Below are 15,874 nucleotides of genomic sequence, written 5' to 3'. Positions count from 1 at the left end.
TATCACTTTTTGGAGGCTTGGTTCATGTTGCATCACCATATCACTTATTCACATCATTGCAGTGAAAATTTATATCCAGGTGACATGGTGCCAATATATTTTACCCATGCCGAGCCTGTTTAGAATTTCAGTATGATAACATGATATGATATAAAATTATGTAGCCCTGCATCTGTATGCCTGTCTCAGTATGTTGTCTTTCTTTCTGTTGGTACTTGTGCATGCATATTATGTGCTGCAGGTACTTCATCTGGTTCTGCTCTAGTTTCATCATCCAAATTCTTACAGACTTAATTGATCCGAAAGAAAAGGGTGTTGCATGGTGGGGATTCATTTTGGAATACATCTATGCTTTTATGTTTATAATCATAGTTGTAGTAAAATTACAAAATAGCAACCCAAATTTGTTCCCTGATGGACCAGAAAAATTCTTATGTTATTCAAGCTCATATGGAAGCCTTATTCGATCCTAAGCTTGGATCTCTCATGGTTGTGCTGTCATTGACAAATCATGGGCAATGTGCAGAGGCCTCTTCGTTTGTTCCTTCCACAAATCTCTACAATAATTTTGGCTCAGACCTGCAAAACAGTGGATTTACAAAATTTCTCACTGTACACTGTTTTCTCGTTGGTTACGGGCTTACAGCCTGTATGTTGGGGTATATGATCCTGCTAAACTCAAGCGTTTAAAAAATAAAAATTTGCAGCCTATGCTCTGTGGAATGCTGCTTGAGGCTCCATCCTTTTCACGCAAGGAGTTCCAGGCACTTCTAGATCTGAATGAAGGCAGTCATCCTTGCAGAAAGTGGATTGACCTTAAAGTTTAGGTATGTTGTCATTCTAGCATGAGCTTTTCTCCTGCTATTTCATTCAATTTCATTTTATCATGCTTGTCTGCTTAATTCCAGCATTGAAGTTACAAATACTCTATGATCTCAATCACCCGTATGTATTTATTTTATAGTACTAAAGGTTACGATCTATTTTATAGACAATTATTAATATTATAATTTGCTAATGAGATAGTCAGGCAATGTTTAATGGTGTCATAGCTTGATCTGCATTTGTACGATTGCATATGAAAATGAGACCAATAATTTTTTGTGAAACAGCATGGTTGGAGCTAATTGTTGCATTCTAATGGAAGGGCTGTGAAAGGGGCATTCCCAACATAAGATGATAGATAAACTAGTCCTAGAGTGCAAACTGTGGTTGTTGTTACGAATTGGAAACTATTTGTAGTTGCATCAATTCAATCATATGACTTGGAAAGGCACTGCATATTTGAAGTTCACTTTCTCTATGGTATTTTTGTGTTTGGTGACTTGGTGCAAGGTTGTGGGTGCATTTTTTTTGGATTGAGCACACCATGATATATTCCTATCATAATCATGTTTAGTATGTTTTAGAATTTTTTCAAGTATCTCTCTTTTTTTTTATCACAATTGTGGATATGTGCTTGTCTCGGCTAGTTACTAAATGATCTATTTTGACAACCAGAACTTGAATAATTTCTCAAATAGAATGGGTTTATTTTAGGCTGCAATATATTGTAATGACCTTGAAGCCTGATTGCAAACTGCCTAATCAGTCTGGTTTAGATTTCCCGTGTAGCATTTTGCAGTCTATGCATGTACCTTTTTTTTCTATTTCTGCTGCTACCTGAATCTGTCGTCTTGATCTCTTCTGTCTTGATCTCTTCTCATCATCTTGTAAAGGCTACTAAAGGTATTTGATTTGATTTGATTTAGAGTTCTGGATAAAAGAGATGGTTGTATGGAATTCATTTTGAAGCTTCTTACACATGTGGCATTGAAAAAGGTTTTATATGGGTAAATATTGAGAAAAGTATCAATCTGTTGAATGCTTTGCATCACTTAATATTTATTTGGTTCATGAGTATGAATGTATTGAATACATCAAATCACTTAATATTTCTTTGGTTCATGACTGGTAGTGTTGCCAACTGCTAGGAATACTATTGCCTTTGCTAGAGTTGAGCGAAATTTTTTCTGGATGTGTCTCATCTATATGATTGCTTGCAGGTCTGAGGTTAGATGTTTTTAGATGACAGGAAATGCTTATTTGGAATCTCACACCCAGACCTTGAAACCGTTGCAATCTACATAACTGAAACTACAAAGATGCAAACACAATTTTCCTTATTGATCCACAAAACATCTGTTGTGCTAGCCCTGACTTGCCACAAATGCTGTCCCCAGAGTTAAGGATCTTCTCATATTATTTTGTTTCCGCTGTCTGGTCATGAACAAAAAGTGAAGATCTCTTTGTCCATTTCTTCGTGGAGTCTCTCTAAAGGACGTGGTGAGGGTTGCAAAAACTGTTTTGGTCTTCCCATCCATATAAAGAAGGAAGTGGTGCCTTCACTTTGTGCGCTGCTGCTAAGTGGGCCGCAGCCTGGTCGTAACAGAAGTACGGTGAAACACACATTCGCTTGTGCACTTTCTTCTCAGGAATTTGCAGGCTCCGCATGAAGAGCCCAGCCCTATCATTGTCCTATGTTTTTTACTTATTTCTGTCACGGTGATTTTACTTGTAAGAAAGCTGGTTTGTTTTGGAATTAGTGTTGAGATTTGCTCTTTATAATCATCACTTGCAAATATTTAGTTATGGCTAAGAGACATTCTCACTTTTCCTATTCTTTAGGGTCTTCCTTATGGGCTTCAATTTCATTCTCAAACTGGGTAGGGTTTTCCTGATTCGTGCCTTGAAAGGGCTTTATTCATCAATAATCTTCATAAATAAACTGATGGGAAATCTAATCATCATTTTCATTGGTTGGGCTCTGAAAATGTGATATAATTGCTATAAATAGTAATTTATCTTAAAAAAGAAATGCCACCATTCAGGCAAGTACATCAGTCATTTCTTTTTAATTGGCGTTATGAAAAGTTCTTTGCCGAGGAGAACGATTGTAAGAAAAAGGGTCCTTGAACTTTTGAAACTTGGAATGTGGGCATTTCCATAAATTTTAAGAAACGGGATCCACAAATCTGACTGTCCTTTCGAAATCTCGCTACTTCTTTCGCTGCAGGCGACTAGATTCTATTTCTTTGTTGCTTGCTGTTTGTGAAAATGCAGTCTAAACAAAGCCTTTACTATAGAAGTTGAATCAAATTATGCAGTTCTGACAGTGTTGATCTTATTTGTGATGTGATGCCATCTTAATGAGTTTCTTGATTGCTTTGTGAAGGTTTAATGGACCTAACGTCTTAGGTTTTATCATGAGATCTCAGCAGAGCAGTTGCTGAAGAAATCATGATAGGGGCTTCATTAAGTTATAGTAGTTGCTAAATTCCATTGACTTGGAAATATTTGGGCTTGTTTATGCGTATGTTTCTCTCGTCAGAATTCATTTCAGGAAAAAAAAAAAAAAAAAAACGGAGACTTAAGTTTATGAAGGTCACCAACTTGTAACTTTTTTTCCCTCTGGACTCAGATCCAACCATGTAGATTGGTGCAATGCCAAGTCCAACATGGTCGGTGTGTAGAGATAATGGTATATTGTTATTCAAGATTTTATTTCTTTAATCAGAATCAAGCTTTAGGATTTGGTGCATCACGGCTTTAAGTGTGCTCTTTTAGCTGAAGGGAACAAATTTATGTTGTTTTATATGCTGAAATCATAGCTTAGGCATTGGACATAAAGTGCATGACTCATAACAGCTTTTTGTCTGGTTCGCACTAATCCCCTAATTATGCAGTTTTTGATCGACTTAATGAGGCAATAATCCAATACCTAAGCATGTTTTAAAGTTACATTTAACGGATAGGTTGTTGCCCATTTTATAATAGTTACTTTCACGGCTGCGTTTCAAATAACGTTTCTTTGAATTTTGATTTTTTATTATTATTTTTTAATGTGTTAATATTAAAAATATTTTAATATATTTCCAGCAAAAAAAAAACATTTTAAAAAGTATTCATTATCATAATTCTATAGTCTGAGCGATATAAATTCCTATTATTTGTCTTTTCAAAACTGTTAAATTTTTCTATTTAAATGGAATTATGACAGGCAGGTGTTTATGGGATGGTGGAGGATGGAAGCTTTTTGGCTTTCGGGTATAACGATGAAAGTGTCTTTCTCTAACATGGAATGATGATCCGTTTATCCATCTACAAGTGCTAAAGCTTGCTTGATAACTTTTCTCCCTGAACCTATACTTTGCACGTTCAAGAACCTAATTGTTTACTAATTACTTCATTTAATTTTTTTATTTACCTAAAAAAAGAAAGATAATACAACTAACTGGATAGAATTATAGCATTCACACACAGACAGTCCCTTTAGGAGTCGCGGTCTTTGAGGCCATTAGAGCATTTGTGGGCCAAATTTTAGGTCCCCATCTTTTCGTTTACTTCCCAAAATGTCAAGACTCAGAATTTCAGAAGAAGAGCCCCAATTCAATAGGAAGAATTTGGGTCCCAAGCTAGGAAGATAAGTCTCTAGCTGGATATCGTCACCTGTGGCTGTGTTTCAACTTTGAATTCTGTTCGGCAATGAATGGACAAGGCGGTTCAACAGTCACCTGGACAAAACCATCGACAATTCTTGCACATGACATTTTGACTCTTCTGATGAGATCCTGATAACCATTTATAATCTCAGAATTATCCTGCAGTGATGTGAGTTTCGGCCCGTAAATAATTAGGGGTTTTCAAAATAACCCAGATATTGTTCTATATTTATATTATTCGAACCGAATTTACATGTTAAAATTAGATAATATATATAGGTCTGGTTAGGATTTTTAAAACTCGTTCAACTTGAAATAATTCATACAATCTAATGTAAATAATATAAGTTTTTGATGTAAATAATATTTTTCTTTCTCTCTAATTATCTTCACATTTTCAGTCACCTTTCATTCTTTTAATTTCTTCCCCTTTTCTTTATTCTCTTCTTCTACAAAAATTATATTTGTTTTTTATAAAATTTGATAATAACAATGCATTTTACAATTCTATTTTTTTTTCTGTTTTGCAACGAAGAGATAATAGAATAACAATTGAAAATTTCAAGAATTTAAATTAAATTTTTTTTTCTAGTCAAATCACAAAACCAAAGGTATTTTATAGTCTCTTCCTGTTAGACTATTTTTTATATGATATTATACTCTTAACTGTTTGATATAATATTTGACTATAATTTTTATTTTGTTTTGTTTTTATGTGAAAATTAATTATAATAATTTTTATGTTATTTCTATTATATACATTTTAGAAATCTTATCTAGTTTTAATAGTTGCAACGGGGTATTTTTTTTAGTATCATTGAATAATAAAAAACTTAATATGTTCAAGTCATGGATATATCTAATATCTACAAAAATTTTGATAGAAACAGACAATCACAAACGAACGGGGTGTGGTTCTAGTTTCTAAAGCTTTTGTGGTAAAGAGCACCTCAAACTCAAATTGCTAAACCCTCCAGAGGAACTCAAGCTAGAAACAATTGTCCTAATGCCACGTGGAAGCAATCCAATCTTGATTGTGTGGCCGTTAGGAATTCAAAAACCAATCCTCAAAGACCCCGATTTCCTGTTGCTATAAGTCCCTCACTTCGCACCTCAAAGGCCAAAACTCTGCATTTGCTAGCTAGAAGTGACTCTACCCTTTGCATTACTTTTTCAATCAATCACTGCTGTTCGATCATGGCAGCCACCATCTCCACCGTTGGAGCTGTCAACAGAGCACCGGTACTCTAATCTTAATTTCCCGCCATTTTATTCTTCAACTGACTATCTGCATCATGTGCTTTAAATTTGATACCTTCGCCTATATATAGCTTGTTTTCTTACCCAGTTTTAAGATCGCGGCTTCTTAAACTATCCAACACGGTAACTATTTTGCTGGTCTTTGTGTTGTTGTTTGTTTCTTTTCACTTTTGGGCCTTACATAATTAGCAAAAGAGTAAAATTGTCATGCTTTGTGCTCTTATGTGTGACGCTGCAAGCATATCTATGCTTGTATATGCATGAATTTATGTATGAATGAACCTATATAATTGTGCGCGCGTGCGTGTGTATGCATGCTTGTGTACTATAAAGGTTCAATCAGTTCTTTTCTAAAGGGAAAACTTAGTCTTGGATTGCTATATGAACTGGGATTAAAAGCTTTAAGCTGAACTAACTAATTAATGGGTTCGATATTCATAGATGAAGTGACGAAGGGCTTAATTTTGGTTGTGCTATATTGAATGTTAAAAAATTGGAATTTGCGATGAATTAGTTGGATCTATACATGTGGTTTGTTGGGTCTAAATAGTGTCAAACATAACTTGATGCAGCTGGCCTTGAATGGCTCTGGCGCTGGATCCACAGTCCCAACTTCAGCTTTCTTTGGCAACAGCTTGAAGAAAGTGAGCTCATCAAGGTTCACAAACTCCAAGATTTCATCAGGGAGCTTCAAGGTTGTTGCTGAGGAGTACGATGAGGAGAAGCAGACCGAAAAGGACAGATGGGGAGGCCTTGTTACAGACATGTCTGATGATCAACAAGATATCACCAGAGGAAAGGGTATGGTGGACTCTCTTTTCCAAGCCCCCCAGGGAACTGGAACTCACAACCCCGTTTTGAGTTCTTATGAGTACCTCAGTCAAGGTCTTCGTACGTAAGTAGCGCACTTTTATTTATGGAAATTATTGTAGATTATTCTCTAACACAACCAATACTTATGATTTCCATATTGCTTGAAGTTGTGGACAAGTTTGATTATGAACATGACTTGGTGACTGTGCTTTAGGTACAACCTGGACAACATGATGGATGGTTTCTACATTGCTCCTGCTTTCATGGACAAGATTGTTGTTCACATCTCCAAGAACTTCATGAGCCTGCCTAATATCAAGGTAAATATAACAGCCGACTTCTTTTATAAAGTCAATTAAGTAAATTATTAAATAATCACTTCTATTGGTATATTTGAAGAAAAAAAAGAACAATTTCTGTGACTTTGTTGCAGGTTCCTCTCATCTTGGGTATTTGGGGAGGCAAAGGTCAAGGAAAATCCTTCCAGTGTGAACTGGTCTTTGCCAAGATGGGAATTAGGTGAGTATTTGTTTCCATCAACTTTATTTCTCTGTCTGACAGCTTGTACATGTTGAATATGTTAGACTATAGATCTTTCTGTTATGCTTGTTGCCATTTCATCTGATGATAACACATATTTCAGCCCAATCATGATGAGTGCCGGAGAATTGGAAAGTGGAAACGCTGGTGAACCCGCAAAACTTATCAGGCAAAGGTACCGTGAGGCGGCTGATATAATCAAGAAGAAGGGAAAGATGTGCTGCCTCTTCATCAATGATCTTGATGCCGGAGCTGGGAGGCTTGGTGGAACTACCCAATACACTGTCAACAACCAGATGGTTAATGCTACCCTCATGAACATTGCTGACAACCCAACAAATGTGCAACTTCCCGGCATGTACAACAAGGAGGATAATCCACGTGTACCCATCATCGTCACTGGTAACGATTTTTCAACATTGTATGCTCCTCTTATCCGTGATGGTCGTATGGAGAAATTCTACTGGGCTCCTACCAGAGAAGATAGGATTGGTGTCTGCATTGGAATTTTCAAGACTGACAATGTTCCCGAGGATGATATTGTCAAGCTTGTTGATACCTTCCCTGGCCAATCTATTGGTAAGCTAGTTCCCTTCTAGAATTTTGAAAGCTTTATTGGTGGCAAGTGTTTCTTAAAACCAAGTTTCACAAAGTAGACGTTAGGCTCAACATTCAAAAAGGCCTTGGGTGCATTTTTGTTTGGGGTGGCTAACTTTTTGTACTTGTGCAGATTTCTTTGGTGCTCTCAGGGCCCGAGTATATGACGATGAGGTGAGGAAGTGGGTCTCAGGTGTTGGTGTTGAGAGCATTGGAAAGAAGCTTGTGAACTCAAGGGAAGGACCCCCAACTTTTGAGCAGCCACCGATGACAGTCGAGAAGCTCTTTGAGTACGGAAACATGCTTGTCAAGGAGCAAGAGAATGTGAAGAGAGTCCAATTGGCTGACAAGTACCTGAGCGACGCTGCTCTTGGTGAAGCCAATCAAGATGCCATTGAGAGAGGAACTTTCTATGGTTAGATCCCTACATCCTAGAGGCCTGGATGGGAGGTTTGCGTCTGGCTTCTGTTATAGTTATGGTACATGAAGTTAAAGCAGGAGTTTTACTTGAGTTGGTGTTCTTTCATTGTTGTTTGTTGTAGGCCAAGCGGCACAGCAAGTAAAGGTGCCTATCCCTGAAGGCTGTACCGACCCAAATGCAGCAAACTTTGATCCAACAGCTAGGAGTGATGATGGAAGCTGCTCTTACTGAATCCTTTTCTAGCTTATTCGGTGTGCAAGGAGCAGCACTTTCTAAGTCATGATGTGAGATAACCAAATCCTATTGTTCCATTTTCTTAAATGGATATTGCTATCCTCTGATTTTGTGTCATAATTTACACTGTCGAATATTTACTGGGTGCTATGTTTTTTACCACCGTATCCACGATATTTTTATTCCCCTCACATTCCACCTGCATCAATTTCTCACATGTTTTCATGTTTTCTTCTTGCTGCAACTCTCAAGAACTCTATAAATTTACAAATAGTTTTGGCAAGATCATATTTTTTCAAACCCTATCTTTTCGGTTTCCCGTATATTTTATATTTGACATGAAAATTGACAGAAAGGTTGGTAGTTGACTCCAAAATTAACAAAATATTGCCACTTGGCTTCGATCAATCAATAATTGCTCCTCCCACAAAGGAATTAAATCCACTTTGGAGGAATACTAGAATTAATTTATTGTTTTTTTTAAGAAAAAACCCTTGAAAACGTTTTTAGTATGAGCAATATGTTGTGATGTTATTGATGGATTGTTTTGTTTACTCGAGATGGTAGTTGGAGCATTAGAGAGCCAGTGATGGCAAATATCGAAATACGAGGGAATTTCCGACAAAAAAAAAATTGTGATTTAATCTCTATTTTAAAAAAAAAAAAAACTATAAAGAATGCAATTCAGTTCCTATCCAATTGGTTAGAGTTGATTGACCAATATTTTGTCTATTTTTGTGCATATCGACTAGTTTGAAATAATTGCACAGACTATAGATAGTTGGTCGGTAATTATTTTTTTAATATAAAAATAATATCCTCCTGTTACTTATATTTTTTTTAATTTTTTTAATTATGAGTTCAAAATAGAATATTAGATGATATTTTTTAAAATATTGAGACGGTGATATACTGAATCGATCTGAATTAACTTGTTAAATCTGTAAACCGGATCATAAAATTATGATAATTATATAGAAAAAACAAATAAAATTAATTATAAAGTTGAATTCCTAATCAATTTAATGTTGAAGGATGAAATTAAAAAAATAACAAAAATAACAAAAAAAATTACTTGAGTCAACTTGGATTAACCTACGAAACATGTGACTTGTTCATAAGATCAAAATAACCCTAAAAAAACAAATCTAAAAAATTTATGAAACTCAATTTTCAACCAATGATTCAATATTGAAAAATAAAATAAAAATAAATAAAAAATAAAAAAAATTAAGATCAACGCGAGTTAACTTTTTAAATCTACAACTTGATTATGAAACCAAAATAACTTAAAATAATAATAAAAAAAAAAGATGATAACTCTTCTACCTCTTTGATTAACAATAACCAGGCCTTTAGAAACTATATTTCCTTGAAGCAAGTCCAGCAATAAATCTATATATATATATATATGCTCATCAAAAAGAAATTAAAACAAAAATAAGTTAATGAAATGGTGGGAAAATCCTCTCGGAAATGGAGAATATTTTACATGCCATCACTATCACTTCATCACCCAACAATTATATCGTCTTATCACATAACAGCCATGTCAGTCTCACACTCTCACCATAATACTTCCAAAATTCCACCCTATTGTAGCTATTTTTAACGTTCACACATTTTTATATATATAAAGTATAAATCTAATATGCTATTAATTATCTCATTCATACACTGTGAGACCAACTTCCTAGTATCCGCCGCTATAGGCAAGCGTTTTCAAGATTGTATGGTGCAGACTATATATAGCCAAACACATAAAATTTGTTAATTGAGGCCCAGCTCTAAATTCCTAAGAACCTACTACATAGAAAATCCGCAAAAACCTGATTTCGTTAAAGTTGAAGTGACCGTACAATCCAAGACCTAAAAACTTAGCTGTAATTTGACTTAGAGCATAAGAATATTGAATAAAAAAGAAAACAAAATTAAAATCACACCATATCCTTCATAATCCTTGACAGATATTGACGAAATTGTTGCAGACCTATATATATATTATAATCGGTCTTCCAAGACGGACAAAACTGAGAGGTTGACAATGCTAGATTTGAGCACCCACAATGCTCGTAAATCAAGTTTTTTTGAGGTTTAGAGATCTTCATATGCTCAAGCTGATTAATGTACGTACGTAGGAGATAAAGAACTTGTAAAACTATAAGTGTGTGTGTGTATTTAGTTGCAGAGAAAATATTAGGGTTAGACAAGAGAAATGAAGAAGATGAAGTTTCTAATGAGAAAAAAAAAATAATGTCTTATCTCGGGGTTCAAGGCTTATATAGTCTTGAACCCACGGGAGTGCATGTGGCCATGCAAAGACAATTAATGTTCGATGTATTTATCATTGACAGTTCAGAATTGCCAAGGGACAGAGATCTAGCAATGACAAACGGGCTAGAACTACTTTGATTTTGGGTTGAATATTGAACAAGTTTTTTAGGTGATCATACGTGGCTAGAGGGCATATATACTCCCCTTTTATTTAATATGTATGTTTTGCCTGGTTAGTGCTAGATAAACAAAGTTCTATCAAAGAGTGTTATATGCATATTGGGTATACAATGATTCTGGTATATTGGGTCTCTTGTGCATATTCAGGCCTCAATAGAGATCAGAGAGTGGCATATCTTGGAAGTGCGTTGGGCAACAAGGATAACCCCCGGACCCATGTTCATGGGGTCCTCCTCCGTGGAGAATATGGGGTCATAAGGGCACTCATCGTGGAGCCACTATCAAGGTTGGCTAAACCTCGACGGGTATATTTTAATTGATGAGATTTTAAGTTTATTTTTTAAAAATTACCAGTTTGAATATCATAAATATCAGGATCACTGAAAGCTTACATGATCGTTAATTTCAGAATCTCAGGGGATTAGTCGAGATGCGTATAAATTGATCCAGACACCCCCAATTAAAAAAAAAAAAAAAAAACAAGGTTGGCTACATCCTACTGTCTTCTTGACAAACTATGTGGCCTAAGCAAACGAGGCTTGAATAGGAATTTGTTGGTAGTCCAATGATGTAAAGTATGTATCTCTTCACAAATTAAAATTGATTACATTTGGAATTAACGAGGATGTCCGTTGAACTTTGTGGACCAACCTCTTAAACTTCTTCTATCCACTTATTTTGTCGGTAAACTGTAATGAAGAATATTCACGACATTGAATATTTTTAATTTAGAATTTAGTTCTACGCGCGTAAACTAGCTCCAGATAATCCACGAATAAAAAAAATTATTGAGATTTTGAACTCAATTAGAATTCTAAACCTTGAGATTTAGAAGGCTGCAAGCAATTTCCACGTAGATATAAGGATTTTTTAGAGTTTTTTTTTATAATTATTCTTTAAAGTGTTTTTTTTAGAAATATATTAAAATAATATTTTTTTTATTTTTTAAAATTATTTTTAATATCAGATAATACTAATAAATATTAATTTAAAATAAATTAGTTTTTTAAAAAATACTTTAAAAATATAAAAACAAACATTCATGCCATGTTATATATATATATATCAAATTTAGAGGCATTCATTTACAAAACCAAAATGAGGATGCCTTTTTTTTTTCTTTTTTCTTTTTCCTATGAAAAGGAAAAGAGTCAAAAGACATCACATGGTGTGGTCTGGTGCATCCCCACAAATTAAGTGGTAGCCTCTTTCAAAACGTTGCAAAGACCGTAGTGTCCACTTCTTTTCAAAGTGCTGTCGTTTCCGACCGGGCTTGGTTGCCTGTCATCTTTGATGTCCTATTCAGTTGGAGGTAAAGAAGAGTGTTCATCGTTTGTAGTTAACAGCTATTTATCATGCAAAGTAGCAGTTGCTAACCTCAATAGCACTGTAGAACGTTCATAATTAAATAATAATAATAATAATCATGGCAATATTAAGTTATATTTCAAACTATATGATTCCATGAAAAGTGAGAGATTATGGGTTTAGCAAATGATATATATAATCACCTTGGATGTTGATTGTGATCATCTTTGATTCCAGGAATTATAAGATATGATTTGCTTAAACGATCTAAAATATATAATCGACCTTTTGACTTTGATACATTTGTAGACACAGAGAATAAGAAGATAGCAGTTGACTCTTCACACGGTGCCTTGTCAAGATTAATTTAAAACAATAATAAGAAGATAGTCGTTCTGGCTCCAAAACACCCACAAATTCCAAATGTTTTACAATATAGTTATAATAATATTAATAAGCATTGGGGGAAAATCAATAATGGACAGTAAACAGTAATGCAAAGTTGTGAGTCACCATCTTCAATACCATGTGAAACCAAACCAGAGTTCCACTTCACCAGCAACCTCTCGGAAATCCCACCTCCCTTTTTTTCCATACCTTTTCTTCATTTTCAAACCAAATGTCTACATAACATTAATACGTGACCAAAACCATACCTCAATCCTCTTCAACTTCACAGAAAAAACAGAGCATCCTCTGTTTCACAAAGGCCAGCCTTAACTCTCCAACATGTCCCAAAAGCTCACACTTTTCTTGTTTCTCATTTTCCTTGCAAACCAAAACCATGTTCTTACACAGCTTGATGATCTGTACTTCCAAGGATTCAATCATGTTAGAAACAACATGAGCCTAAATGGTGCTGCTGAGATTGAAAAGAATGGCTTATTGAGTTTAACAAACAATAGTAAAAGCATACTAGGCCATGCATTTTACTCGCATCAAATCAAGTTCAAGAACTCTACCAGTGGAAAAGCATTCTCCTTCTCAACCGCCTTTGTTTTTGCTGTTGTCCCTAAGTATCCAAATCTAGGTGGTCATGGCCTTGCTTTCACCCTCTCTACTTCAAACGAGCTGCCTGGTGCTTTTCCGAGGAAGTATCTGGGTCTCCTCAATACAACCGTCGCTGGTAGCTTCTCCTATCACATTTTTTCAGTTGAATTTGACACACATAAAGATTATGATTTTTTTGATATAAATGATAATCATGTTGGTGTTAATATCAATAGCATGATATCAAACAAATCGGTTCCTGCAGCATATTTTCTTCTTAATTCAGAAAAGGAAGAATTGGATCTCACTAGTGGTAATCCCATTCAAGCATGGGTTGATTATGATTCAGTCAAGAATCAATTAGAGGTTAGGCTTTCACCTTCTTCCACAAAACCGATTTATCCTATCTTGTCTATTGATATAGACCTCTCTAGTATTCTCAATGATTCTATGTATGTCGGTTTCTCTTCGTCAACTGGTATGCTCACAAGCACACATTATGTTCTTGGATGGAGTTTCAGTGTAAATGGAGAGGCTAAATCTTTCTCTATGTCTTCTCTTCCTTCTCTTCCTGAGACTAAAGATCTCTTGGTACTTGTTGTCTGCGTCTCAGTTGGGTCTACTTTTGTCATAATCTTGGGGATTGCTGTATCCTTTTATCTTGTTAGAAAGATTAAAGATGCAGATATGATCGAGGGATGGGAGCTACAAGTTGGTCCTCGCAGATTCTCTTATCAAGAACTCAGGGAAGCAACAAGGGGTTTTAGAGAAAAGGAGCTGCTTGGCTTTGGTGGATTTGGTAAAGTTTACAAAGGAACCCTGCCAAATTGTGGCACTCCAATAGCAGTGAAGAGATTTTGTCACGAATCTAAACAAGGTTTGAGGGAATTTTCGACTGAGATTGCTAGTATTGGCCGTCTCCGCCACAAAAATTTAGTTCGTTTACTAGGGTGGTCTCGCCTACGAGGTGAACTGCTGCTTGTCTATGATTTCATGCCTAATGGGAGCTTAGACAAGTACATATTTGAGGAGCCTAAAACCATTCTCAAATGGGAACAAAGGTTCAAGATTGTCAAGGATGTTGCTTCGGGCCTTCTGTATTTGCATGAAGAATGGGAGCAGACTGTGATTCACAGAGACATAAAGGCAGGGAATGTGTTGCTAGATTCCGAACTAAATGGAAGACTTGGCGACTTTGGTCTTGCCAAGTTATATGAGCGAGGCTCAAATCCCATCACCACCAAGGTGGTCGGCACATTGGGTTACTTGGCACCCGAGCTGACAAAAACAGGAAAGCCTACAACAAGTTCAGATGTGTTTGCCTTTGGTGCACTTTTGCTTGAAGTGATTTGTGGAAGGAGACCTATTGAGCCTAAAGCACTGCCTGAAGAGCTCATTTTGGTAGACTGGGTATGGGATAAGTGGAAAAGTGGTGCAATTCTTGATGTAGTGGACCCGAGATTAAATGGCGAGTTTGACGAGACTGAGGCTGTTCTTCTGCTTAAATTGGGGCTCATGTGTTCTAACTATGTCCCGAGAGCAAGGCCTTTAATGAGAAAGATTGTGAGGTATTTGGAGGGAGAAGTGGCATTGCCTGAGTTGGTTGCTGCCCCAGATGTCTATGATGGGGAAAATGCTGATGCAAATACTGATAGTGGTGATGAGTGTAAGGATCATATGTATTTTTATCCACAATCAACATAATTGGAGAAGGTCAGCACATGATCTTCTGGTGGAATTACGCGGATACTCGCTTGCATTGAGCTGGGTTGGTTTTAGCTCCTCCATTTTCTGATGGAAATGAAAGCAGGTAGGTAGCCATGGTAAAGAGAACTAAATTAGCCCTTTTTTCTGTTTAACTTTTTGTTTGGCAGTGTAGGGTTTTTCTATGCGAGAGATTTAATTTTCTTTTTTATTGACAAGGATCCCCAAATGCAGGTTGTAAATTTATAAAGCACAGGCATATAGATATTCCCATTGCGATTTGATTTCATAAGAGAATATTTTTCCGCTTCTTTCAGTTTTTAATTTTTTACTATGATGATACATTGAACGTCAAGAAAATATACAAGATTCCCTTCATTCCTTTTATATGTTCACGCAGTTGAATTCACTTAAAACTTTATATAAAATTATAATTCCTACTTGTTGGCTTCAATCCTATTCATACATACGTCTATTCCATGATTCTTGTCTTTTAGCTCGATTACAAAGAAAAAGAAAAGCTGCATTATGCAGAAATCAGTGTAAGTTTTGGATGGAGTCAGAAATTTGTTATGCAAAATACCGATTGTACAACCTTATGGAGAAGGCAGCATTTGATTGTTTAGTTTGGCTAATCACTCTCAAGTTTGCAGAATATAAGCGCTTTAGTTTAGCATTCTGGACATGAAAAATATTGATACGCAGTCTATCAGGAATCTGTGGTCTAAGAACAAGAATAAACTATTGTATGCCAAAACATTATAGTATGTTTCTTGACAGAACAAAAAAACTATAAAAATAAGTGGATTATGCCTTTAGGTGTTGATTGCCATTAGATTTGTGTCCAAGTATTATCAGATATGTCTTGCTGAAGGTGGTCCTCGCATATTCTCCTATCAAGAGCTAAAGAAAGCAAAAGGTGGTTTGAAAGACAGGAGCTACCTGGCTTTGGTGGTCCTGGCAGTTTAGAAAGGAACTCTGTTATTTTGCCGAATCTGGGGCTAATGCGTTCTAACAACGTGCCCAAAGCGAGGCCCACAGTACGGTAGGTTGTGAGGGACTTGGAGGAAGG

General features: G+C 35.9%; 2 protein-coding genes across 2 annotated transcripts; both read left to right on the top strand.

Annotated features, from left to right (window-relative positions):
• The first annotated feature begins 5,554 nt into the window (after positions 1-5,554).
• LOC7487971 (ribulose bisphosphate carboxylase/oxygenase activase, chloroplastic) lies at positions 5,555-8,537 on the top strand. Its single transcript, XM_006379544.3, has 7 exons — positions 5,555-5,723; positions 6,314-6,636; positions 6,769-6,874; positions 6,988-7,073; positions 7,198-7,673; positions 7,825-8,106; positions 8,234-8,537. The coding sequence occupies exons 1-7, from the start codon at positions 5,679-5,681 to the stop codon at positions 8,341-8,343; spliced, it is 1,428 nt and encodes a 475-aa protein (XP_006379606.3). The 5' UTR covers positions 5,555-5,678; the 3' UTR covers positions 8,344-8,537.
• A 4,000-nt stretch (positions 8,538-12,537) lies between these two features.
• LOC7467559 (L-type lectin-domain containing receptor kinase S.4) lies at positions 12,538-15,113 on the top strand. The gene has a single exon (XM_024607850.2). The coding sequence runs from the start codon at positions 12,838-12,840 to the stop codon at positions 14,800-14,802; it is 1,965 nt and encodes a 654-aa protein (XP_024463618.1). The 5' UTR covers positions 12,538-12,837; the 3' UTR covers positions 14,803-15,113.
• Positions 15,114-15,874: the final 761 nt, after the last annotated feature.

This window comes from Populus trichocarpa, chromosome 8, assembly GCF_000002775.5.
Source record: "Populus trichocarpa isolate Nisqually-1 chromosome 8, P.trichocarpa_v4.1, whole genome shotgun sequence".
NCBI lineage: Eukaryota > Viridiplantae > Streptophyta > Magnoliopsida > Malpighiales > Salicaceae > Populus > Populus trichocarpa.
This window is presented reverse-complemented; position numbering and strand designations above follow the sequence as displayed.